The sequence below is a fragment of the Mauremys reevesii genome, linkage group 6, assembly GCF_016161935.1.
Source record: "Mauremys reevesii isolate NIE-2019 linkage group 6, ASM1616193v1, whole genome shotgun sequence".
NCBI classification, from domain to species: Eukaryota; Metazoa; Chordata; order Testudines; family Geoemydidae; genus Mauremys; species Mauremys reevesii.
In genome coordinates, this window is record NC_052628.1 from 99,463,989 (window position 1) to 99,491,225 (window position 27,237).

At 42.3% G+C, this 27,237-nt stretch overlaps 1 protein-coding gene across 5 annotated transcripts in view; it reads right to left on the bottom strand.

Annotated features, from left to right (window-relative positions):
- ADAMTSL1 (ADAMTS like 1) overlaps positions 1-27,237 on the bottom strand; it is a 649,946-nt gene that overhangs the window by 83,933 nt on the left and 538,776 nt on the right. For all 5 annotated transcript variants that reach the window (XM_039544630.1, XM_039544629.1, XM_039544631.1 and 2 more), the window contains 2 exons: positions 24,043-24,172; positions 1,637-1,847 (listed from right to left, as the gene is read on the bottom strand). In XM_039544630.1, the coding sequence (XP_039400564.1) occupies positions 1,637-1,847; positions 24,043-24,172 (341 nt within the window). The remainder of the gene's footprint in view (positions 1-1,636; positions 1,848-24,042; positions 24,173-27,237) is intronic.

The following is a 27,237-nucleotide window of genomic DNA, read 5'->3' on the forward strand; positions in this document are numbered from 1 at the left end:
AAAGGCCCTAGTGTGCAGATAGGGCCTCAGCTTTAAAGCCTGGTTCCAAAAACCAGCCTCCCTACCCAGCTCAATGTCCTAACGTAGATGGAATTGCAGCATACCGATATTCTAACAGCTCTCAGCTACATTAGAGCAGTTTGTACTCTGCAAGAACTTGTTATATGCTTTTGTGTAGGCACAGGCAACCTTAAATCTGGCACTTCCAAACTTTTGGGGCACTTGACTTTACCACCCAAACATCCTTTTAATGTAGTTTTTTGAATGTAGTTTATAGTTACAGTGTGTATGCCCAGGGTGTGGGCTAGAAACATTTAAAAATACTTGTGTAATATACATATATACCTTCATATTTTAAATGTGTAGATAATGTTGAGTCTTTTTAAAGAGAAGTGACGGACTCGCGCTGTGGGGTTTTAGCAAAATCAGAACTTTGTTGCAAAGATGGCTGCATAAGCCCTGAGCTCCCTCATATATTACTGCTGTACAAGTTTAATAGCACCGCTAGGTGAATATATATTAACATGTCATCTAATTCAACTGACTTTTAAATAAGTGGCATACATTACAGCTGGAGCCAGGCATAGCATGGGAAAGCACTGGGTAAAACTCCCACTCATTTCCTATTGGGCAAAATTAACCACATACAGAGGGCCAGCAAAAGGCTGATGTACCACTTAAATCCTACTCAAACCATATTTTGAAGGTTTTCATGGGAGGTAAGTGGTGCATTGGCCTTTTTTCTGGCCTCTCTGTTGGGGAGTGAATTTCACCTTTAGTCCTGACCCGCAAGACCTCTTGCTGTGCAGGGTTACACCTAACTCAAGCACTCTCAGTTGTGCCAAGAAGCTCAGAGTTTTCTTTTGCATCTAGATGGCAACAAACTCATTTCAGTTGTGATCTAAAATAGATCTTCCAATTGCCTTCCAAAAACACAGAGCTACCGCACTGACCCAAAGTATCACACAGTTTAGAAGGAGATTTTTAGACAGAAGGCAACTAGGCACCTACCACTACTACTACCAACTCCCACTGAAAGTCACTAAGACTGAAGTGTCTAAACCGCCATTTGTGCCTTTGAAAAATCTCACCCTTAATAAGTAGGGGAAAAATCTCTCCACAACTAGAATATTACTTTAATTTTCAAGGAGTGCCCACAAACTTGTTCTATTCATTCTCTCCTTCCCCATCTGGTATTAATACAATCGCTGTATAGCTCGACTCCTATGGACCTTTGTGTGGCTACCCCGCAAGCCATATGATGGCAGCTAAGAATTATGTGGTGCGGCACCTTTTTTCATTACTCATGACTCTGATTTATGATCCTTTTGGATTTGAAACTGATTCAGACTTAATAATAGTCAATATTTATTTGTGAAAATCAATTACAAATTAATTCACTTTAGTGAAAAAAAATTCTCTGTCTCTTTGTTTTTACATTGACCTTGTTTAAGATGAGATAACAAGATACCACTGTCCTGGGATCTTCAAGGGAGACATCTATGTTTCATTTTTTAAATGAACTTACCAGCCTGCCTTGTGTGATAAATGAATCTTCTTGCCTGCACTGAACGACTATGTATCACTGACTAAACTAGATCAAATGGGATACAATGGATTAGGTGCACACTCTTACCTGTTGCCATTCTCTAGGGTACCAGGATGGTGGGCAGTCAAAACGATTGCAGGCTTGCACTAAGGTGGGCTTGGGTTTATGACACAGCTCATCTGCCAAAATCACCGTCTCATTCGTCTCTCTTGAGAGGAGGTGAGAGCAGAAGACATCTCGAGTCTGCAGTCCAACTCCACAGGTGAGACTGCAGGAGCTCCATTTCCCAATCTCCCACCTGAGAAGGGACCAGAAAGAGGAAGCCTTGAGTATACAATGAAGAAAACATCACTCACTTCTTAGCCTAGTGATAGCTGGACTGGAGAAGCTGTGACTGAAGCTTTACTTTCAGATTAATGTGGGTTATTTTGCCCTCCTCCCCAGCCCAGCATCCTCACGTCTGCATTATAGAAGCTAAACAGAACCATTGATTGATTATTGTTGTTTTGTATTGTAAATTCAAGTCAAAAGCTCTTTGACTTCAAGTCTCTCAGCAGCCTGCTGTCCCATGGAAACACTTCCGCCTCATAAAAAAGGGTTATTGCTGGCTGTAGCACTTGAGGCTTATGAGCTCAAGATAGAATGAGCTAAAACAGATTGGCTCTTTTGTGGAAGGGCAGGGAGGAATAATCTAGTAGCAATTTCATCAGTGCAAATGCTGCTGGCGCATTGGGGAGGAATCTCTGCCAGGAGACTAGGTTGTAGGATTCCTAATTTACTTGCTGTTGGGGTTGGGGAATGCCAGAGCCTTCATGAATGGCAGTAGGATGGCACCACTAGCGTTGGAAGTCACTGGCTGGATGCCTAGAGTTACAGACGTCACCTCTGTATCAACAGAGGGACTGCAGGTGCCAGCATAAACCTGGGCTGAATTAGCCCTTAAAAATACCCTAATGTTCATCACAATAAACACAAAACTTTCTTGCAGCTGGGCCCCTCCCCAGCCCCACAGATTAATTTTGGGAACTGATTGTTGAAAACATTTTCTAACATGGTCAACTATGCACAGACCCCAGCACAAATAGCTGAGCCCTACTCCTTGTATACCAGAGAAAGCCAGGGGCTGAATTAAGGCTCTGACTTACACAGACATTATTAAAGATGAATCTTACATTCTTGTCAGGAGCCCAAAATGTCATCTCATCCTTCCCCAAAACACTAGGGCTAGCCTTGAATGCTCCTATGTATATTTGGAAGACATGAGGGCTGGATTCTGCCACCTTTCCTAATATTGAGTCATACTTTCCTTCCTGAGTAGTCGTACTGAAATCAGTGGGAGTAAGACAATATTCAACACCAAAAAGGGTGGAAGAATCTGTCCCTGAGGAAGCAAAACAAGATAGAAACCAACTCTTCTGGTTCAATGGGAAGGCTAGGTTCAATATTTGTTCTCTCTCTCAATTAGGTCTATATCAAATCGTTCAGGTTACTAGTAAAAAAGATTCCCTCCCCCAAATGACAGGGCTGAGCTGCTCAGAGTAGGACCCAAAAGCCACAGTGTGCTCTTTCTGGGCCTGATCTGTCAACAGGGCTATGTCATTTGACACCAGCAGAGGATGTGCTTTGTACACCATCAGAAACAAAGATTCTGTAGTTGGAACTTAGATCCCCATTTGTTGTTGAAATCCAGCTCACCCTTCTCTAGCTGGTTTGGCTCTGCAAAGCTAATGATAATAATAAAAACTTGTTTTTGTAAATAACATGGAGCACATACCAAGTAAGAAGGTGCCATTTTTACAGTCACTTTCCTGACCATAACACATTAAATGCCAGTAAGTCTGATCAATGCACCAGCAGCTATATTTCCATTAAATAACTGTGACATCTGGCAGCCAGTTCCACTAATCCAGTGTGCTCCCCTTACAAATGAGAGTATTAAATCAGATTTTCCTATAAAGTTGTCAATCAAAATTAATGTAGATATCAGCTACCCTCTGTTCATTGAACGTCGTAGATTGAGATATTTGAGTCGGGTGCTAAAACGAAGGCATTTTCCTCCTCATGAATTTATTTTGATACGGGGCTCATTATATCAGCTGCCAAAATTTCCTGTCTTCAAGAGTGGCTAGTCATTGTTCCCTCCAGCAACTCCTTGTTTGTTTTGGTATAAATGTTTCTGTTGACAGTTCACATCCAAGTGGCTAGAGTGCCACCGTAACGCTTCCTAACTCTTGGCTTCTGCGAAAGAGGGGGTCTGTTTCTTTGTACAAAGAATAATGTCATTTTCCAATAGGAAGAAAAGATTTGTCTTTGCAGCATTTACATTTTTCTGTTGAAAGTTTCATCTATTGCCCCATCTGTAACACTGGCTTGTTCAATTTTCCCCATCGGCTCCAAATGGGAGAGTCTTAGAGTGGATCAGGAAATATGGGGTCAAATTCTTCCTTTGTTTACATTTGTGCAACCCCACTGACTTTAATGGCGTTTCAGGGATATAAGTGAGCTTGGTCCTTAATGGGGAGGTCTGAATAACCAGAAAAAGCAGGAGTTATGTGGATAATCAGTAGTATTTACAACCTAATAATAAAAAAGGACAAAGATCAGTGATAATATCACAGAAAATTATCATAGAATGTTATGGATAGGGTTGGTTGCATCACTATTATTACTAAAACTGCCTAACACTTCCCATTATAAGACCCTATTTTTTCAGTTGCTTATAAAACTGTCCCAACTTTTGATAATGTTTTTTTAATGTATGCATGTGTGTGTGTAATTTTCTAGACTTTTAAAATACTATTTTTCCACAGGATTCCTGCCTCATCAGTGCACCGGATGGACCTGCTCTGGGAATAAATCAAATATGAGTGATGAAGAAGGCTGTTGTTTGTAGGAGCCCTGCTTCATTTGTTGCAGTAATTGGAAGGTGTGTAGTGAATGAGGCAGGAGATTTCAGGAAAAGAAAGGATGGTCTTGTGGTTAAGGCAGCTGAATGATGCCCTAGGGAACTGGATTCTATCCCGGTCTCTGCCCCAGAGTTCTTAAGTGAAGCCAAAGAACTGACTTAAACCAAACTTCTCATAGGTGGCCACTAATGGTGTGTTCTTCATTTTCTGAGCCTGACTTCAGACCCTGGCGTCTGAGTTGCAGAAATGCTGAGCACTCACAGCTGCAAATGAAGTCAATGGGAGTTGTGCTTTGAACATACAAAACGCTAAATAATGCTACATACTCTGAAAAACCAGGTTCTAGGAGTCTCAAATTGGGCACCCCAAATTAGGGGACCTTAATATCTGTGTGTCTCAATTCCTCATCTGTAAAATGGGGGTAACAACTCCCCCCGCATCTCACAGGGGTGTTGTGAAAATAAATGTATGTTTGTGAAGCACTCAGATACTACAGTGATGAACACCATAGTGAAGGCCATGAGAAAGTTAATAATTCTGTCTTCAGAACAGGGTCTGAATAGTGTGCAGTAAATAAGATTTGGGGCCAGACATTGAACAATGGGGAGAAAAGACAATATCAAATAGCTGCTGATTAAATGAGCACCTCTATTCTGTGCATTCAAGGAGGCAAGGATCCTGTGGAAAATATATCTGTATGATAATGCATATGCCCAAGGGGCTGAATTAAGGGTGTGCAGGCAATCTTAATTCTGGCATTTCCTAACTTTTGAATGATTGACTTTGCAATCTTGATAATGTTCTTTTAATCTGGTTATTTGCTGTGTAATTATATATGTGTCTGTCATACTTCAGATATTTCAAAGGATGAGTTAAAGACTGGTACTGCAGAATGGCTGTATAGGCAATGATTATACTCTCCCTGCACTAGCCTTGGGCATTAAAACCGGTTTTACCAAAACAGAGAATACTGATTAGGACAAAGGGTTAACTCCTGTTCTTTCCAGGATGTCATGGGATCTTAACTTCCACTTGAGCCACCAGCGATAGGCACCTGATGAGTTTAGAGACTCATCTGAAGAATGGCCGCTCTCATGACACTATGGTGAAAGTTACTGTATTAGGGTTAGGTTAGACAGCACAACATCTCTTCACCCCATCGCTGTGGGCATAACTCAAATCCTGTTACAGGTAACAGTACTGAATTATTATAATCAGTTAATGTCTGATTTTACAGTCACTTATACACATGAATAAAGTGTTTGCAGGATCAGGAACTGAACAGAGAGAGGTTTGTTTAACTGGAACTGGCGTCTTAGTGAACTGACTGTGGCAGTTAGAATAAAATAACATATAAAAAGCTATAAGGAATATTTATTCTTGCTGGTTGAGAGACCAGCTGACAGTTTTTGGCTTTGTACTCTCTCTATTGTTTCCTGAAAGTGAAAGAGAAAGATTGCATGATCTTTGTGTGAAACACACTTTGTCTCTCTCTCTCCCCCCCGCCCCCATCTGCCAGTGCCCAAAGTAACATCAATAAGTAGCAGCGGAACTGCAATGCCATTCCGGCTTTTCCCACAGAAAACTTTGGCATGTGTGCACATCAAACCACTAGGCTGTGCTTGCTCTTGGTCTGTTAGTTTACCTGTAAGGGCAACGGCTTAAACAAGTAGCCTCCCCAAAACCTCTCCTCACCCCACTTAAGTCCTGGAAAGCAGTTTTATATTTTAAACACAAATGAGACACCTAAAAGCTTTCAGTGACCATAGCTCACAAGGACCAGAAGCAGAACGTTTTTGACCTTTGCACAGACTTGCACACATATGCCACACTGAACTTTTGAACTGGCTGAAGAAAAACTGTTCATACTGGTACAGAAAAACAAAGGCATTCAGAGATTGCTGAAAAGAGGAAGGGTAAAAGGGGGGGTTACACTTTGCAGATGAGCATAAATGAAAGGAGGTTTATTTTCAAAGGTTCCTATGGAACTGCGGAGTATGCAGATGACAATCAAAATAATACATCCTGATTATTGCCGTTGCTAGGTTGTGTGAAAAGTCTATGACAAAACTGAAACGCACCTGATTTTGTATCATTACAAACTCAAAACAGATCAGTTTTCTTAAAAAAAGTTTATGATACTTTCAAGTGAAGCCAGGCCCAGCTTCCTGCAGATCTTTATTATTATTTAATATTTGCTCAGCACTGACAATGCACTTGGAGTTGTATAGTACACATAAAGACAGCCACCAGCCCTTGTATTGAACGTGGGCTGGTTCTGCAATGAAATGGTCCAACGGTGGCAGCTTCCAATACATTTTATTTTGAGGTTATGGGTTCACCTGTGTGCAGCTTCAGAGGTACATTGAAACTGGACAAAATGTCCATTCAAAGCCCTGAAAATCAAAAGCACCAAGTGTCGTGTAACTCTAATAAGTGTTAAAGAATAAAAGGGGAGTAAGGATGTATGGTGTGATGTATGTTATAAAGTCTGAGTAATTACAATTTCCAGACAAATTATGTGCACAGAAAAAACATCCATTTAGGAAATCTAGAGATCAGCTCCTGCAAGGAGCTGGACAAATGATGTGTAATGAATAATTTATTTGACTAATTCCACCTTTTTTTCTATTTTTCAAATTGTCCATGAACAGACTGATTTTCCTGAATGGATTCATTGTCCAAATTTAGGCCTGATCAAGCCAAGTACTTAAGTCTGTGCTTAACTACAGGCATGTGAGCGGACCCACTGAGTAAACTGAGGACCAGAGTGCTCAGCAATTTGCAGGAGAGAGAGAGAACAGGGTAGAGATACAGACAACTCAAATCTAGCAGCAAAAGGGCGAATGCACCAGAAAATGCCTTCATTCTGCAAACCTTCATTCATAATTTGGGCATTAATTATTACTATATTATTACTATTACTCATAATGTGAAACAGGATAAGTAGTTTCTAAAGCAGAAGCACACGTAGATAGTAACTTAGAGCTGCTCTAAATTAAGAGTCTGATTCTGTAGCTGCTACACAGGAAAAGCTCCCAGAACAGTCAATGGGACTTTTGCCAGCAGTCCCTAAATCAAATGTCTTGATCATGTTATAAGGCATTTTTGGTTGTGTAAGGGCCTATAGCTTAGAATGGGAGAGGACCCAAAGGTTTACATCCAACTCTTAAGTTTTACATAACCTAATATGAATGGAAAGTTTTAAATGGCCTTTTAAAATAATTTCAATGAAAGCATGTTGTTTTTTATTTTTAGAATGAAAGAAAAGTAACAGAAATTATGACCTTGCAGTACTGGACTAAGGCTCAGGACATCTGGGGTCAGTTCCTGGCTCTGCCACAAACTCCATCTCTGACTTTGGGCAAATCATTGAAGGCATGATTTAGCAAAACACTTCAGCATGTACTGTACTTTAAGCATGTGACTAGTCCTATTGACTTCCACGGGAATACACAAGTGCTTAAGTGCTTTGTTGGTTCAGGGTCAATTGTTCTGTGCCTCAATTCCACATCTGTAAAATGGGTACACTGATACTTCTGTTCTTTCATCTGTCTTAAGACTATGCTCTTTGAGGCAGGGACTGTCTCTGACTACTTGTTTGTACAGTACCTAGCACAATGGGACTCTGATCTTGATTGGAGCGTCTAGGCACCACAGCAATACAAATAATAGTAAACAGTTAATTTTGTTAATAATCCTCTATTCATCATAGTGATTGGTGCCAGTATAAGATCCTAGACAGAGACATAGATCATAGTTTTAAAGATATGGGAACTAGGAAGTGATGATAACTATTAACTAACTATTCATGGAAGGTGAAACTGACAAATCTAGTTTCACTGTCAAAATTGTGCCAAAAAATCTAGACTTCAGACACCATGGGGATAAGCATGGTATAGATAGATTAGATAGGCAGAAGTTTAAAAATGTGAAGTGCCTGCTCCAAAGCCTGTTTGAGGCCAATGGAAAGAAGTCTTTTGGATCAGGCCATAAATGAAGATCAGAAATGATGAAAAAACAAAGTAGATTTTAAAACATTCTTATAATCGAGATGTTATAAGAAAGGAACAATTTGAAAGATATATGATCGTCATCTTGACAGTTTCCCTTCAAGTAATGCCAAGAAAATTGAACAGCACATGAGAAAAGCAAACAGTCTTCTACACAAAGACCTCCCAGCCCAGTTATTAAAAAAAAATGAAATTATCATTTTACGTAGTTAAAGCCATATGAAAATGATACAAGAGGACTTATTATTTTTAAAATAAGCATTCTTCAGTTTGGAGTGAGGTCTGTCTGTGAGCCTCTTACCTCTTAACATCTGGCACCTGCACATAGAGACCTTCTTATTGTTCAGGGGCTGCATGGCAACAGTGTATATTCACACACACACACACGCACATCAGAGTGAATTAATCACATATTACATCAATAGTGGGCTTTTTCTCTCTGCCTCTCACCCTACACATCCTGCACCAGACACTGGAGACAGAGAAATCTCTGATGGGATAGCACACATCCTTTTGTTTTCAGTTACAGTGCTCGATTTGTATTTGTGGCAATGCAACCCAATTCTCTGTGTGCATATATGCTTGTTGGACACTTGATTATAACATCCACCATGGGGTGAATCAGTTCAGTCAATGTTAGATTTTAATTGCTGACAGGAAATCCAAGATCCAATTGTAAACCTACCAGTGTTAATCCTGCAGAGGAAAGCATTGCCTTCTAATAGATCAGATCAGACAGGACTCTTGAGTTCTATTCCTGGCTGCTTACTCATACTTGTTGCAAACTAGGATGCTTAAAGTTAAGAACCTAAATCCATATTCAAGCACGTAAAGAAGTGGCCTGTATTACAGATGCTGAATACCTATATTTCCCATTCCTTAGCTATAGGCGCCATGGATCCTCAGCACTTCCAAGAGCCAAGCCATATATTTAGGTATCTAAATATAGATTTGGGGGGTCTAACTTCAAGCACCCAAGTTTGAAAATTTTGAATTTTTTTATCTTACTATTTCCATGCCTCGGTTTCTCCATCTGTAACACGGGGCTAATAATAAATGCACACATACCGCAGAGGAATGTTGTGAGGTTTCACTAATGTTTGAAAAACTACTTTGAACCTTAGATTAAAAAGGGCTGAATTTATGTCAAAAGTTATGATTATTAACAATAACAACCATAAACAACATTATAACCATTCATGTTTATAGCACATCAGTGCTAATCTGACAAACTAAGGCCCAGGGACTAAAGGTTTAGTGGTTTGATTACCGGTCTTGGCAGTGGATCAGAACTGCTCTGTACAACCTAGTGGGTTCTAGGGTTCTTTGTGAGCAAGGTAAAGAGATGTGCTTTTTCTCAGAAAGCATCCATCTCACAACTGAGGAGAACCTATGAAAAGTGATAATTGTACAGCATTTCAGCCACTTTAAGCCAGTGCATGCAGACATATAAAAGGCTTACTGAGATTACTTTGGGAGCAGACAGAGGTGGCCTGCATTGACTCTGCAGTTTTATCAGTATCAATGAACACTGCAGCTCATTATGAATAACTGTGGGAGGGAGCAATATTTCTATAACAAAGCAAAAGAGAGGAAAACGGAGGAAGAACTCTAAAGCCAAAGAGGGAGAGAAGTTACACAGAGCTGGTACTGCTGCCTCCTGGAAGCAGCATCTCCACTACTGACCATCCTGATTAGCTGATTTTTTTGGGACTTTTTGATGAAAACTAAAATATTTCAGGTAAAATTTTTTTGGATGAAAACAAAAAATAAGTATGAAGTATCTGAACCGCAATTCCCATGAGACATTGTGGTGGCATTAAAAAAAATTTTTTTTCTTCAATTTTTAGCCAAAAATGTTCATTTTTAGCCAAAATTAAAAACACAAAACCATTGGGGATTTAAAGCAGATATAATTTTTTTTTCACAAAAAGTATCTGAAGACACAATTTTCCATTAAAAACCGTACAGATGGAAAAATTTTGACCAGCCCAATTAGGCCTCTCTTTTCCCAGTGTAAGAAGCCAAATAGATGGATGCAGTCTAACACACAATGTGGGTTTCCTGGTGGACAACACCAGAATTGCACACACTACATGGACCACAAGGGAATTTGCAACAGAAATCTAAGCTCAGCAAATTACAACAGTGAGAGAAAATGGCAACTGCATAGTTACCACACAGAGTTTTGTGACCCAGTATAACACTTGAGGCAGTGAGGTATGATGGTGACAAGCATGACAGAAATAGATAGACAGATTAAGTTAAACAGAGACACCCATCTTGCTGATTCAAATTTAGGCTCTCACCCAAAACAGCAGTGATGGACAGTCTTTTCCATTAGAAGATGGAGAACTGGTGAAGGACAGTTACAGGAAGGTGGTTACTACAGATGACAAGAGCTGCACTTGCACCATCAGAGTGAAGGATTGAGAGACAGCTAGTACAGGATGAGTGTAAGGTACAGGGATGACAGTGTGAAAGTAGAATAAATTATATTGTAAAAATAAGAATGGATTAAAGAAATGTTGTATGTACCTTTAAGCAGAAATAAGAAATGTTGAAATACAGGTGCCAGGAAAAGAAACATTAGGCATAAACAATGGTGCTAATGGCAAAAACATTAACAGAAGATGTAGTAGTAGTAGTAGTAAATAAAATATGCATGCCTAGCCCAGGTAAACTTATCTGATTCTGCTCCTTTGTTATCTGTTTTCTCTTCTCTTTTTTATCTGTATAAATAAGATAGTGTGTGTCTTGCATATCACATTATCTGGGGTTATTAGCAGAAGCGAGCGCTAATAAAAAAAAAAAAGTGGTCTAACTTTGACAACAGAGAAGGGCGCAAGGCCTCTGAGACAGAGCAGAGGGTTTTAAGGTGAAAGGATGGTCTAAATCCAGTTTCCTCGTGGAGAAGTGTCCACACCACAAAACCTATTATCCTATTGGCATTCTTGTTCAGAGTATAAACAGAAAGGCTACAGACTGAATGGGCACAGGAATTGTGAATCACAATTCTGTCCTAGAAATGGTTCCTTCGGGAGTCAGAATGAGGAAGTTTGCATGGTTACTGCCCACATTGTATATGCTTTTTGGTTGGAATGTGGATTTCAGCTGCCAAAACTGTCAATCCAATTGATATCCCCCATGGCAAAGGTCTTTTAGGGACTCCATCTCCTTCTATGGTGGTCAAATAAACCAACACCTTTCCCTTGCACTAAGTTAACATAATCTAGAAAAAGTGAAAACGCACAACACAACCCCACCTCCCACTTTAAAATGACTATTTGCAAAAGGATCCATTTTTAGTTAACATTAGGGCAGCCAGTAAAAGTGAATACTAGAGGGCAAATGTGTCTGAAAGTGTTCAGTCAGTGGGAGAGAAGTGCAAGAAACTGATTTCCTTGTCATGGAGAAAAACACATTTTAGAACCTGCAATGAAATGTTTTTAAAATGAACAATGTATCATGTGTCAGCTTGAATTGTCTGTGAGCTGCATGGAAAAAAAAAATCACAGACATAGCCTTGACTTCATAACCTGAAAGATCTATATTCATCAACATGAGATTTTATTCCACCATGTAACAAGACGCTCATCGAGTTGAAGGATGCCTGTGCTGAAATGGAGAAAAAAGGAGAGAGAGGAGGTGTTACTGAAACAAATGAACAAAGAGAGTAGATTCACAAATGAAACAATGTTGGAAAAAGTGGTCTATGGATTGAAGTAACTCCCTGTCCAGTCTCACTTCTGCAACCAGCGCTGCGACTTAAATGGCAGATAGTGCAACTCTTGGTGACCCTGGCTGGCAGCATTACAGAGATAATATTTGCACTGGGATGAACTGTTCTTGAACTATTTCCCTAGTGGATCAGGCACAAACAGTCTCTCCCTCTCTCAATTTCAGGCATGCCGGTCTTTTTGCACATTTATTTAATCATAAAAATATATTTACAGCATTGGAATACCCAACCTCTGCTTGTATTTGAGCTCCCCATCCTGATGCCTCTTTTGCAACATGCTGGTAGTGATGCAGCATAGAGGCTTGTTCCAAAATCATGTCCAAACCCAGTGTTTTCTCTTTAATTTTCCCTTTGAGATAATGCTGCCATAGCCGGACTAGTACTCTGTTTAGTAACCACTTCAGTCTTTTGGAACAGAAATTGATTTTCCTCATCCTGGCATACAGAGATCCAAACACATGCGTGCAGCTGCTCCAGATGCAGAGAGCCAGACTGCAGTCTCAGTTACATCGCTATAAATCTGGAACTAGCTGATGAAGTCAATGGATATATAGCGCTTAAAATGAGATCAGAATCCTGCTCAGAGGGTCTGGAGGCAGCAGCCTTAATGGTATCCAGGATGATGGCAGCAGAAGTATCATTCTGAATATCAGTAGACTTGTGCTGAGGCATTTCTACCAGATGCCCTGAAATTAGCCTGTTAGGCCTTGCCTACACACAAAATTTGTATTGCTTTAACTATATAGGCATAGTTAAAGTGGTATGACCCAGCTAACGTGTGGATGCAGTTACACTTGTATAGAAGTGCCTATTCCCACATGGGATGGGGAATAAACCATACTGGTATAAGGCACCTTTATACCAGTATAACTGTGTTCACACTAGAGGTTGTACTAGTAGTATAACTATTTCGGAAAAAAAAATTCATATCCCTATCCAACATATTTATAGCAGTCCAAAATTTGTGTGTATACCACGGGATGTGGTATTACTGTGTCAGTGGAATGCGGGGGGGACGACACAAATTTAAGGGTGGACTCATGCAGGCCTGTGGCAAAAGTCGACTCCTGCCAACAAAACTCTGTAGCGTAGACCAGGCTTTTAGAGAATTAGATGGTTCAAGTAATTGTAATGAAATGTAAAGCCTTCACCTCTGTGTAAGTGGTTCAAATATCTCTCAAGGGTGTTGTTAACCAAGAGTTGTTAACATCTGCTGCTATTCAGAGGTCTGTACGAAGTGAGTTGGTCTTAGTCCTGTCCCTACTGGCAACAGTGCACATGACAAAATCTACTACTACAGTTGAACCTTTAGGTTAGCAGAGAGGCCAAGGACTTAATGGGAATGGAGCCTGAGGAGCTGCATCCTCATCCCTAGTGGAAAAGAAAGTTTGATGGATACATGTGAGGAAGCTAATCCTGCTACTCCCAGGCTGCACCTACTTTGTGGATACAGAGCACTTTGTTTTATCAATCTGGCACTTTTCGTGGGAATATACTTTACTCCAAATTCAATTACAAATGAAAATCAACCTGTTTCCTCCCTTTATTTGATGAATAAATGTTACTGACTGAATTAATTACACAGTTCCTTTAGAGTACGTCGGGTCTGCTTTTATTTGTTCTTCTAATAGAAGCTGCCTGTTTTCATTAGTAAATCTTTATTCATTCCACAAATATCAGACACTCCTCAATTTACTACAGCAACAAGATGCTTTAACAGAGCTGTGACTGGAAGATAACATGATGCTAGTATACCCTACTTCATGTTAGGCCTCACAGTGGCACACTGCTGGGTTTTTTTTGTTTGTTTGTTTTTAAATTAAAATAGTGGTTTCACAGTCAGATAAACCAACTGGGAGATCATGCCAGGTATTTTGTAGGATAACACAATAAATGTGAAATTAACAAAGGCCATTGTTGTGAAAGGTATTGGACTTAAGCAATTTTATTTTTGGCTTGAAAGCAGAGACTCCCTCTTTAGAGCCATGGTTGGGAAATTGTTCCTTTTGTAGTAAAAAATGTGAATTCTTTCTACTGAGGCAATTAAGAGGAAACCAAGAATAAAAAGTGAAAGTAGAAAATGGGAAACGGAGAGCACATGTCTTTCAAATATTGAAAAATATTATATGGCAGCAAGTATTCGGTTGTGATTAGAGTGGGCACTAGAAAAGAGAGGGGTGGAGTGAAATAGACTGAAGCAAGCTGGCTGCAACCAGGAAATCAACAGTGACAGGAAAAGGCAAATGAGGAGAAATTTTCCTCTACATGGCTCACAAAGACCCTACCACCATGTAAGCACAAACTCATCACAAACTATTCTATGAGGAAAAGTATCAAATTATCAAATTATACTCCCGTTTGGGGATGTACTAACATGTCTGTCAGTGCCAAGGTTTGTGACCATGAGACCTGTGCAGAGAAAGGCATCTATCTAACTATCTGGTTCTTTGACTGAGAAGGGTAATCTGATGTCCTTAGAAGTAAGAGGGAAATATGGAATGTCCAGAAGTCATTTTCAAAGATTATTTAAAGATGTGCTCTAATATTTCACAAGCATATTGGACTATGAACTGAACATGAGCTGAAGTGAAGGAGAACATCCATGGGTAAAAACCTATATTATTAAAGAACCAAAATGGCCAAAGAAAAGATTAATATTAATCTAGAGGAGTTGGACTGAGGAAAAAATAATTGCAAGGGAGCTTCTAAAATTGTTTTATTCAAACAGACAATTTGGAAGTTGTTGCATTATTGACGTGTAACCTGACTCTCTGGTAGGAATCTTAGTGCTGGAAATGAAGTCTCTGTCTGGGCATGATTGGGTAGGTGTACTGGGACTGCTCCAGAATAAGATGTACAGGAGTACATGTTTGATATTGAATCAAAACTAATGGCTATGAAGCTACTAATATATCCAAGTATAGCTGGGAAGGTAAATTTAAAAAATGAGCAGCTTTGAGCATGACAGTCGCTTGGCACCTTTTGGACAGCCACTTAAGGGGATGGTACCCTTGAAACCAGAAGGGTTGGCAATGCTTGCAGAGATTACAGAGAAGATAAATGGTTCTCCAGGTCACAGATTTATAGATTTTAAGGCCAAAAGGGACCATTAGGATGAGTTAGTTTGACCTCCTGCATAGCAAAGGCCATAGATCCTCACCAAGTGATTCTTGCACAATGCCCAGAACTTCTGGTTAAACTAGAGCATGTTTTAGAAGACAGTCATCTTGACTTCAAGTGAGGGAGAGTGCACCATAGAGGTGCTGGAACTAGGGGTGCTGCCGCACCCCCTTGCTTGAAGTGGTTTCCATCATATACAGGGTTTACATGTTGGTTCAATGGCTCTCAGCACCCTCACTCTACAAGTTATTCCAGCACCTCTGGTGCACCACATCCCTTGGTATGTTGTTTCAATGTTTAATTACCACCCAGCTCTACTAGACAGTGGAACAGAGAGACAGCGAAGATAGGCAATGCATGACATAACTCAGGCTTTTTCTGGGAAATGGCTGTAATGAGGATAAGAACTGGTATTTCCTGCCAATGGCGCTGTATTGTAATATCAATGTACCAATGATAACACAACAAGAAATCACAAGTCACAATTGTTTTTCAAGAAAGAGACCGAGAGGCTTCAATTCAGCCTGGCTGTGTAGGATGGGCATGTTCTTATGCTCTCCCCCACACACTGAGCACCTATGTATGGATCAGAGGAAGTACCTCAGGGTTTGATCCTTAATACATGCTTAATTCATTTCAGTGTCTAGGTGGAATTCACTTATAGTAGGTTGGGCCCACAAACAATCTGACACCTCCCGGTCCCCAAACAAAACAAAAAAAGTAAATTCTGTTTTCACCTGTATAGTCTGAATTCAATTGGGAAATGAGAAAGAACAAAATGGGGAAGATATACAGCATCCAGCAGAGAAAACAATACATTCAAATGTCCTATGTTCTACAAAAATAGAACAGGCAGCATCAGAGGAAAAAAAAAAAAAGAAAAACCAAGGTTGTTGCTGAGCATTGAGCGGGTGCTCAGCCTGGCTTATGGTGCCTTGACACCTCAGCCATGTATTGGGTCCATCAATTTGCTCTTACAGTCTCTGTTCTCATTAGAACTACCGGCTTGAGAAAGAGGAGGTAGGGAGAGGTGGGAAGGAAAATCTTGTGTTATTCCTGGAACGATGTGCTTTTTCTTCACTGTTTATCTGTTCTGTACCATTCAGCTGTTCTTTGTTGCACAGGAATAAAGTTTAGTTTTGAAAGTATGTGAGAACAAAGCTGAAGAAATTGCCTGGAATTTCCTTCTTTTTCAGCCATCTGACTTTCATTGCTTTTCTTCTCTCCCCTCCTCCACACACGTTTACCAAATCTTTTCAACACACAGTGACTAAGCTATTGAACAGTTATAATTAAGAACACAGCCATGGCACACTATTTCTTCCTTTTGGTAGTGCTCAGTGGTTTATCATGAGCTGTTCATGCCATAGCAGTTATAACTGAGGGTGATTATATCTGATTAAATGATGACTGCCTTTGTATTTTGGGCAGGGGAAGGAAACGTTTTTAGACATGGGTCAATTTTGCTGTCAAGAAGAGTGAAGACATCACTGGAAATTAATTCTTCAGACTATTTTTAGAACAATTTAAAATACAAACATAGCAAGCAGAAGAAATGTGTTTTTCTCTCTCAAAGAATCGCTCTCCAAGTGCAGTGGGGGGAAAACTATTTTTAACTAGTGAGTTATTCTGAGTCTACTACTGGATAGAGCTATTCTATCTTCACTAACCAGTTGCTTACAGCTTGATTCTGCACTCCTGTTACACCTGATTTTCACTGATGTGTGATCAGAATTATGCCCTGGGTATCTCTCTGTTGTGTGCACTCAGAAATAACAAATAAGGATACCTTAGTCTAAGGACAGGCCATTCTATGCTGTTAATTTCTAATACACCAAAAACCACAGTATGGAGGCACCAAGTCCAAAAATAAGAACTGCCAGTGTCCTCTACATTCCACCATTCCTTGTTTCAACAGCTATTATTTATGGGGAGGTTTTGTTTAGCTGTATCCAAGAGAAGTCATTGGGCTTTCCTTCTGCCATTTTTCTTGAAGAAAAAACTTCCTCACAACAAAATCCAAAACCACGGGACACTCAGCTGCTTTGAGGTTTGCACAAGGAAACAAAACCAGTCAAGTTTTGTGTGAAACTTCTCTGGGTTCTGAAAATCTTCTGTCTAAACTCAAAACATAACTTTCTGTTGATTCCATATAGCTGTGAATTTTTTAAAACTTGAGTTTTGTGGTTTGGTTTTGGTTTTGGTTTCTCACCAATAGATGTACGTACAGTGTAAAGATAGCAGGCCAGATTTACACAGTTCTTTAGGCACCTAAAAATGAGGGTAGGTGCCTGGTGTATTTACAAAAGCGGCTAAAGCAGGGTAAGTGCCTCATTCTATTGGGAGTTAGGGGCCTAACTCACTTAGGTGCTCTTATAAATCCCATAAGTCTGCAGTCCTTCAGCCTACTCACCTTATCCTGACTTAGAGGGAGAAAAGTCGTCACACAGTAAAGATCCCTTCCCTGGGCTATCTCAAATGCCCAAGAAAAATGATGGAATAAAATGATGGAATAACAAATAGAGTGAAAGCCATTCTTTTCAATTCCTCCTATGGTAAGTAATTTTCTGTTTTGAAAGGGTCTTCTTAAAAAAATGGCCAATCATAAAAATCTTCTAGAATTCTACTGTCCACTATTCTTGCACATACGGTATGTAACAAATAAAGCTGGATGTTGCCCAGGAAAAGCTTGTTTTTAAGCCTTAGGCCTGGCTGGAATAACCCTTTGAGAAGCTATGGAGATTGCCACTGGTAACCCGAGAGTGTCTGTAGCAGAGGTAAAGCCCTTAAGCCTACAAATGTTCTCACTCTTAAACCAACAGGAAGTTCTTAAAGTGGATTAGACTCAAAATGTAACCATGTTTTGTCCCTTTGCTGGCTGAATCTCCACTGAAGCAGTTTCTCCTGACTGCCTAAATTAAAAGGGAGGGAATTCTCATTTTATAGGGCAGGGATTATCAGAGTTTTTCAGAGTGTGAACTACAGTCTAGTATCTTAAGGGCCACCTGCCACCCCATTTGCTATGTCCAGTGGACTCACTCTCTTCTTATTCACAATAAACAAAATTACAGCAGGCACTTACATGGCACAGTCATATTAGGAAAGAATTTAATAATTTTTCGCTTCTTTTAATGTAGTTTAGCAGCTGGAAACAAGGAGGAAGAGCCAGTCCCACGAGACGAGCCAGCTCTGCCCATAATTCATCAGCGAGAATACTGGGAATTAGTATGGATTTTGGTTTGGGAACCTGTGTCACAGAGGCCTCAAAGCACTAGAGGTGAAATCCTGTCCCCAGTGAGGTCAATAGGAATGCTCCCATTGACTTCAGTGCGGCAAGGATTTTACTCTAGATCAGGGGTCAGCAACCTTTCAGAAGTGGTGTGCCGAGTCTTCATTTATTCACTCTAATTTAAGATTTCACGTGCCAGTAATACATTTTAATGTTTTTTAGAAGGTCTCTCTCTGTCTATATTATATAACTAAACTATTGTCATATGTAAAGTAAACAAGGGTTTCAAAATATTTAAGAAGCTTCATTTAAAATTAAATTAAAATGTCGATCTTATGCTGCCAGCCCACTCAGTCCGCTGCAGGCCTGGGGTTCCGTTCACCTAGGCCGGCAGCAGGGTGAGTGGGACCAGCGGCCGGGACCCCGGCTGACAAGGGGCCAGCAGCCAGAACCTGGGGCCAGCAGTGGGCTGAGCGGGGCCGGTGGCCGGGACCCCAGACTGGCAATGGGCTCAGTGGCTCAGCCCAGTGCCGCTCAGCCCGCTGAGGGTCTGGGGTCCCAGCCCTGCCCAGATAGAGTGGGTACCTACCTTCTCCCTGGTTCGAGGCCATTCTCTTCCTCTCTCTCTGCACTGAGCTGAGAGTGGGAGTGCACTGAGCACAAGGCTAGGGGTGAAGGAGCAGGCTGGGGGTTGGGGTGTAGGGTCTGGCCAGTAGCTAAAATGAAGGATGGGGCTCAGGGTTGGGGCAAAAGGTTTGGGTGTGGAGTGCTTACCTGGGCAGCTCCCATTTGGTGCAAGGAGTGCAGGTGGGAATGTGTGTGTGTGGGGGGGGGGCGTGCAGGAGCTCCCATTTGGGGGTGCAGGGGTCAGGGCAGAAGGCTGGGGGTGTGTGTGAGGTGCAGGGGTCAGGGCATAAGGCTGTGTGTGTGTGAGGGGAGTGTGGGGGCCAGGGCAGAGGGCTGGTGTGTGTGAGGGGAGTGCGGTGGCTAGGGTAGGGGCTTGGTGTGTGTGTGTTGGGGGGTAGGGCAGGGAGCGGGGTGGGAGTTGGGACTCCTGGGCTCTGGGAAGGGGCTGGTGTCTGACACTCAGGGGAGGAGTGCTGAGAGCGAGGATTCTGGATTCCTAGGTTTCCAGCTGGGCTCTAGTTGTTCGAGGGGGTGGGAGGCAGACGGAGACTAGGGCTCCAGACTCCTGGATTCTGCCCTCAATGCCAGAGGGGAGCGAAGTCCAGTGACCTGGGGTGGGGAAAGAGGCATGACCCAGCTGTTGCCAGGGTCCAGCAGGCGGCAAGCCGCAGCCCCTGAGCTTGGGTTCAGGCTGTGGGACGCAGCCTGCTCCAGTACAGAGCCAAGCTCCCGGCACCGGGGCTCCAGCCCCGGGGCAGCCTGCCTGAGTCCAGGGAGCAGGGCCGGCCGTGCTCGGGGCGAGCAGGCACACGGCGCAGCTGAGACCCAGTACTCTTCCCAACTTACAGGCTTCGCGGACGCTGCAACTCCTGTGGGGCCGGGTCCCTCTTCCTGCCCCTGCCGGCGGGGCTGCTCAGACTCCGCAGACAGCAGGAAGCGGTATGGACACGCTAACCCGGAAACACAACCTCCCGCCGGAAGTGATGGAGGTCAGGAAAGCATGTGCAAATGCCGGCGGGAGGAGCGGAGAAGAGTGGGCCCAGCCAGGCAGGATTTTTAATGACACACTGCTGCCTGCTGGGGTCCCAACCGCTGGCCCCGCTCAGCTCGCTGTCGGCCTGGGTTCGGCAGCGGGCTGAGCAGGGCCGGCGGCCAGGACTCCAGCAGGCAGCAGCGTGCCATTAAAAATTGGCTCATGTGCCGTCTTTGACACGCGTGCCGTAGGTTGCCGACCCCTGGTCTATAATATATAACTAAACTATTGTTGTATGTAAAGTAAATAAGGTTTTTAAAATGTTTAAGAAGCTTCATTTAAAATTAAAATGCAGGGCTCCCCGGACGGGTGGCCAGGACCCAGGCAGTGTGAGTGCCACTGAAAATCAGCTCGTGTGCTGCCTTTGGCATGCGTGCCATAGGTTGCCTACCCCTGCTCTAGATTGCCACCAGAACTCCTTGATCAAGATTTCTGGAGTTAAGATTCTGAAGGCTCTTTCATTAGGATGATAGGATTAAAAAGCAAACAAACCTTTCTGATATCATCTGTGCCCCTTTGGAGGCTGTGGATTGTTGCTATTAATATTACTTGGTAATTTATATTTATATAATGCCATTAGTGTAATGGCGCTTTGTAAGCATCTAGGAAACAAAGCTCCTGTCCTAAGGAACTTAAGGCCTGATTCTCATTTACACAGTAAATGTAATTTATGCCTACCTTAAGGCCCCTTTACATTGCCAGAATTGAGTTCAGAGGCCTTAGCCCAAAAGAGAACCAGTTGCTTACAATCTAACCTAGATATACTTATCCAATGGAGCTATGCCACTACATCGACCACAACTGCTGTGGATCTGTCCTATTGTACACAGCACAACAGGTGACAGTTCAACTGCAAAGCAGTGCTGACAGCAAGAGAGAGGAGATCAGTGTTGGAAACTTTCATGAAATTATGTGGTAAGGGGGGATTTCAAAGGAGAAAGGGAGGTTGATTGGTGCACGAGGCATGGGAGGCTGCCCCAATCCAGGGGGCAGTATAAAAAGTTACAAAGCCAAGAGTGCAAGGTGGGAGGTAGGCTGGAGAAATGCTCAGGGAAGGAGGGTGGGGAGAACATTTAGTAAGAGGTAGGAGGAAATGAGAAGAGAGACATAAGTGTGAGCAGACTGGACCTACATACTTCCCCTTTTCCCACTCCCACCCTGACCTTCCATCAAAGGAGAGTTAGATATGGCTATGTCTGGAGAGGGGCAAAATTGCCACCTTTAAGTCTGTTACGGAGTGGCCAGAGAGGTTGAAGTGCTCTCCTACTGGTTTTTGAATGTTATGATTCCTGATGTCAGATTTGTGTCTATTTATTATTTTGCGTAGAGACTGTCCGGTTTGGTCAATGTACATGGCAGAGGGGCATTGCTGGCACATGATGGCATATATCACATTGGTAGATGTGCAGGTGAACGAGCCCCTGATGGCGTGGCTGATGTGATTAGGTCCTATGATGATGCCACCTTTTCATGTTCTCTGTATGTGTGTATATATCTCCTTACTATATGTTCCATTCTATGCATCCGATGAAGTGGGCTGTAGCAGGGCTGCCCGGGGGTGGTGGTGGGGGCAAGTGAGGCAATTTGCCCCAGGCCCCACAGGGGCCCCCATGAGAATATAGTATTGCGAATTTTTTTTGTGGAAGGGGCCCCCAAAATTGCTTTGCCCCAGGCCCCCTGAATCCTCTGGGCGGCCCTGGGCTGTAGCCCACGAAAGCTTATGCTCAAATAAATTTGTTAGTCTCTAAGGTGCCACAAGTACGCCTGTACTTTTTGCAGATACAGACTAACATGGCTGCTACTCTGAAGCCTAAAGCTACTGATATACCAGCATAACCATACACCCCTGAGTATACTACTCATACATATAGTACGATACATGTGCATATGTAAAGGCTAAGAGATTGTCATTTGCACCAGTGCCCCTTTTTATACCACTCTGTCAATGTAAAGGGGCATTAAAGTGGGCTTATGTTATGTTTAAACCCATTTTAAGGTCTTTTACATTGCCAGAGCAGTGTAAAGGGGCTTTGATGTAAAAAGAATCAGGCCCCAAATAATTACAAACATATATAGTACACTCACATACATAATACAGTATAATTACCTACAGACCTGGAAAGGCCTAATCACATCTAAACAAAGCCCCAAGAATCTTTTAAAAGCCATTTTGCTTCATGAGTGACACAGCTATGATACCCTGCCTTTTTCCTGGAAATGGGAAAGTGTGCTATCTTTAGGGTGAGGGTTTTCCACAGCATCCTCCACCATAGTATCTAAGCACTGGGAAGAATAGGTTCTGGAGGACTTTTGAGGGCAAGGTGAACTGAGAGGAAAGAGGGAGGACAATGTGGGCATCCAAAAGTTTCAGGTAAGTTTGGGTAAAGTTCAGATGAACAACCAAACATTTGGATGCTTATCTGATTTCAATGTATGAGCCTTCTGAGATATGCCCCTCCATTTTAGCATGGTTCTGTGACTCTAAGGGCTTGGCTACACTTGCAAGTTGCAGCGCTGGTAGAGGCTTTCCAGCGCTGTCCACACTTGCAGGGCACAACCAGCGCTGCAACTCCCTGGCTGCAGCGCTGGCCGTACACCCAGGTCTGCTTGGGGTATAAGGGTTGCAGCGCTGGTTCTGCAGCGCTGGTCATCAAGTGTGGACACTCACCAGCGCTGTTATTGGCCTCCAGGGTATAAGGAGTATCCCAGAATGCTTTTAACTAAATTATTCCCTTTGTTTTGTTATGCAGCCTCTCTTTGTTTTGTTGTCAATTGAGCTGCTTCAAACATAGCTCCTGTTTGCTGTCATTAATCTGTAACTACTGTCAACAATGAAATGAGATAACCCTGCAGGGAAGAGTATGTTGGATGCAGGTTGTTTGCAGTTAACAGTAATTCTGATTTTGCCCAGTGTCGGTTCCAAAATCCACTCTCTCTCTCTCCCCCGTCCTCACACTGCCCCACACCCCCCTCTTTTGAAAAGCACGTTGCTGCCACTTGAATGCTGGGATAGCTGCCCATAATTCATCACTCCCAACAGCGCTGCAAATGCTACAAATGTGGCCACACTGCAGTGCTGGTAGCTGTGAGTGTGGCCACACACCAGCGCTGGCCCTGCACAGCTGGACGACCAGCGCTGCAACTACCAGCGCTGCAGATTTGTAAGTGTAGCCATAGCCTAAGCAAAATAATACTATAAACTGAAAAAGTTATAATACATTACACTGTGTGTGTTGCGTGTGTGTGTTGCGTGTGTGTATTGTGGATATTGTTTAAATAGCTTACACTGAAATCACCTCACAATAGTATATTTGATTTGTTTCTGCTGTGATATCTTTAAATCCCATTGAAAAATCTTCAGGCAAAGCTTATGATCATGAGTCTTCCATCACCATGGTACACAGCTAATCATTTTTAAAGCCAGTAGGGATCATTAGGTCACCTAGTCTTACCTCTTGTATAACAAAGGCCATAGACTTTCATCCAGTTAAATTCTCTCTCTTCACTTTACAACAATTAAAAGGAATCGTGGGATTGAAACAAAAAACATTTGTTTAGTTTATGAGGTGCCACTGGGCTGAAAACCTCAGGCCCTGATACTGTTCTCAGTTATACTCATATACACATAGAATTCCAGTGAAATCCAGGTTCACACTAGCAAATCTGGCCCCAAATGTCCTAGTTTCACAGTCATTTAAAACAGTTTTAAGTGGGAGCTTGGGACATTGTAAATTAGTTTCAAGCATCAAATAACAATAACTATTCCTCTCCTGCATGCACAGGAAAGCATGTGCTGCTGAAGGTAAGGATATAAGCTGCCTACCTTGGGGGGCAGGGCTCCAGATTACAGGCTTTCAGTAGCTGTGGAGGACGGCGGCTGGTCACACATAGAGTTTCATCTGCAATCTCTCTTGTCTGTTTGTTCAAGCAAGTCACGACAGCCTCCTGGACACCTGCATACAACATTCTGGTCAGGACTCAGTGCATAGAACCCAAGGGGTGATGAAGTGCAGACATGGCACCTGCAGGGGTCCTGCTAAATTGCTGTGGGGGCCTCTGCACATCAGAAAATACAGTTTGATACTCAGGACGATCAATGGAACCAGTTCAGACATTGCTGACAAACCTGCAGATGGGGGCAAAGGGAGGGGCTCCCATGCCCTATGAGCTGATTGACATGCTAGCGTGAAGTTTTGCTGCTCACGCTCTACAGCCATGTAGTGTGCAGGGCGAGGTATTCCATGCTGACTGGAAGCTCAGTGAGGACACTAACTTGAGCACCTAAAGACTAGGAATGTCTCTCGTGGCATGTTGGCCCTGAGTGACTGGGGGGAATCACAGGCCTCCACTCCCTTTTGTTTTAACAGGAAACCTCTACCTACAATTCCTGTAACTCTCCAGAAACAAACACGCCTCTGGCCACATTCACCATTGCTTCTCCTTTCCTCCTGTTCCCCACCTACCTGAAGGTAGGGTGACCAGATGGCCTGATTTTGTAGGGATGGTCCCGGTATTCGGGGCTTTGTCTTATATAGGCACCTGTTACCCTCCACCCCGGTCATGATTTTTCACACTTGCTATCTGGTCACCCTACATGAAGTTCCAATTAAATAACTAAAAAGGAGGCCCCGGCTTTGCTTCAATCAGCAATTGCTGTCAATCTCATAAGAAAACTTTATTTGGGTGACAAAGTCCTTGGTCCCCCACCTTCCACAAGTGTCACTGAAACAAGCAGAAGCACAAAACAAATGTCCTTCTAACACTGAAACAATGAATGCAATGATACTGCATACCGGCCAAGGCAGCGATGTGATCATCAATTAATAGCGGGTCTGGTGTTAAAGATGGCCCATTTATATGTTATATTTTAAGCAGCAACAGGATTGTTCTAGGAGCACAAAAAAAAGTGATGTGATAATATTCAACATTTGTGAACAATAGCTGTTGTCAGACTGCCGCATCCAGAGACTAGAGCTCTAACTTGCACTCCCCTAAATCTAATCTGGACACTGGTCATGCAGGGGAGTAAGGCACCTTTGAGAGTTGGAATGAAGGCAGGGAACAGAGCAGAAGCAGCTGTGGGCACTAAACAGGAGGAAGTACAGTCCTGTGATTAAGGTGATGGACTGGACCTCAGGAGTAAAGCTTGGTGAATAAAGCATTTTTCACTTTCCTGGACATTTCAAAGAATCAAAAGGAAATTTGTTTTGGATCAGACTGCAAATGTTTTTTTTTTGGCGAATTAAAAAGTTTAAAAAAAATTGTGGGGCAAACAAAATGTTTTGTTTTGCTTCCAACCATTTAAAAACTTTTTACAATTTTTAAAAATAAAATGGAAATTTTGAAACAAGTCGTTTCAAACAGAAAAATCAAAATATCTATTTTGAGGGGTTTTAAAAAATGAACAATTTTGTGAAATTTACATAAACTCACAAAATGTTTTGGTGTCACCAAATCTGCATTTTTCACCTAAACAAATTTTTGGATGAAAAATTTCACCCAGGTCTACTCAGGAGATCTAAGTCCTGTTCCCAGTTCTGCCAGCTTCTGACTGCTTTTAGGCATGACAGTTTCTCTCTCTCTGTCTCCCTTTACCCCAGTGTAAAATGGGGATATTAGTACTTCCCTATCTCACAAAGATGTAGTGAGGTTAAATTCATTAATGTACGTGAAGTGCTCAGATATTGCTGTGATAAGCACCAGAGAAAAACCCACATTTAAAAAAAATCCATGTAAACTAATTTACTGTTTGAGCCTCTGGAACTTGTCCAATACAAGGGTTCATGTAAGTTCATGATTTGCCTACGCTACCTGGATAACCCAACCCTCATTAATTCAAGGGAAATCTGAGCACACTTTCTATAACCACAACTTCACTTAACTGGGAAAAGTGACTTGTCCTTTAATAACTGGTCCACCACCACCAGAACAGTAATCTGTTTTGCAAAACACCCCAAATCCTCTGAAGACGACAACATTCACAAAAAAGTGTTGGACAAGCTTGAGTAACTATGGGAAAGCAGTAAGAATAATATTGCTGTGTGTATAAACAGAACCTGCAATACACTGTGTTATTTTTGAAGCTACAACTGATGCCACTAGGAAAACAACAGCACAATATTATTCACCAATATGCAACAACTTACAATAGTGCTACTGGAGTGCAGTTTGTTCAAAGTCATAGATCTTCCTAGTCATGGATCTATTGGCCCTGCTTCTCTGTTCTCTGCCCCCAACATACGCTGCAGGCTAGGGTGGTGATAGCCCCATAAAGCACAGCTCCATAGTATGCAGGGGATAGAGACAGGAGTGGACAGCTGGAGTGCTGCACGTGCCCATTCCAGGCGCGCACAGAACTTCAGGAGCTACGCCATTCCCAGGTGTTCAGGTGGCAGCCACAGTGAGCTGGGGCAAGGGGAGAGGGAAGGAAATCTGCCTCTTACTGAATATTTCCATCACGTGGGACACTGCCGAAATCCCCCAAGTCAGCCAACATCATTGTGGGTTTTTTCCCCCTACCAGATGGTCCAGAGAATGGTATTTATAAACACAATATTTTGTTAGTGGGACATTTAGAATAGCCCCCAAGGATGGTTCTATTTGATCTGGTAGCTTCACTACCTCTTTGTGGCTTCCCCATGTAGGAGTTTCACAAATAAATTGCTGTCTAATGTTATGTGCAACATAAAAGTGTTAGCATTTTCACTGTGCTCGCCTTGGATTTGTAATCCACAAGTGGTCTAAATCCTGAAAGTGCTGAGTCTAATCCCTCTCCCCAACCCTCACTGCAACTGAGGAGTCTCTACAGCTCAGGATCAGTCTCTTAGGCTACTCTTTGCTGTACAGTATTTTTTTTTTTTTTTTAAACTTCCAGGCCCTGTTTGTGTCCTCCTTGCTTATTCAGTCCATCTAAATTGTCTCTCAGTGTATGTCCAGTAGCTTTCTTGTCTATCCTGCCAGGATACCGCCCCACTCATTAGAAAGCTTGCTAACTTTTTAAGAGAGTCCAGATTTTATT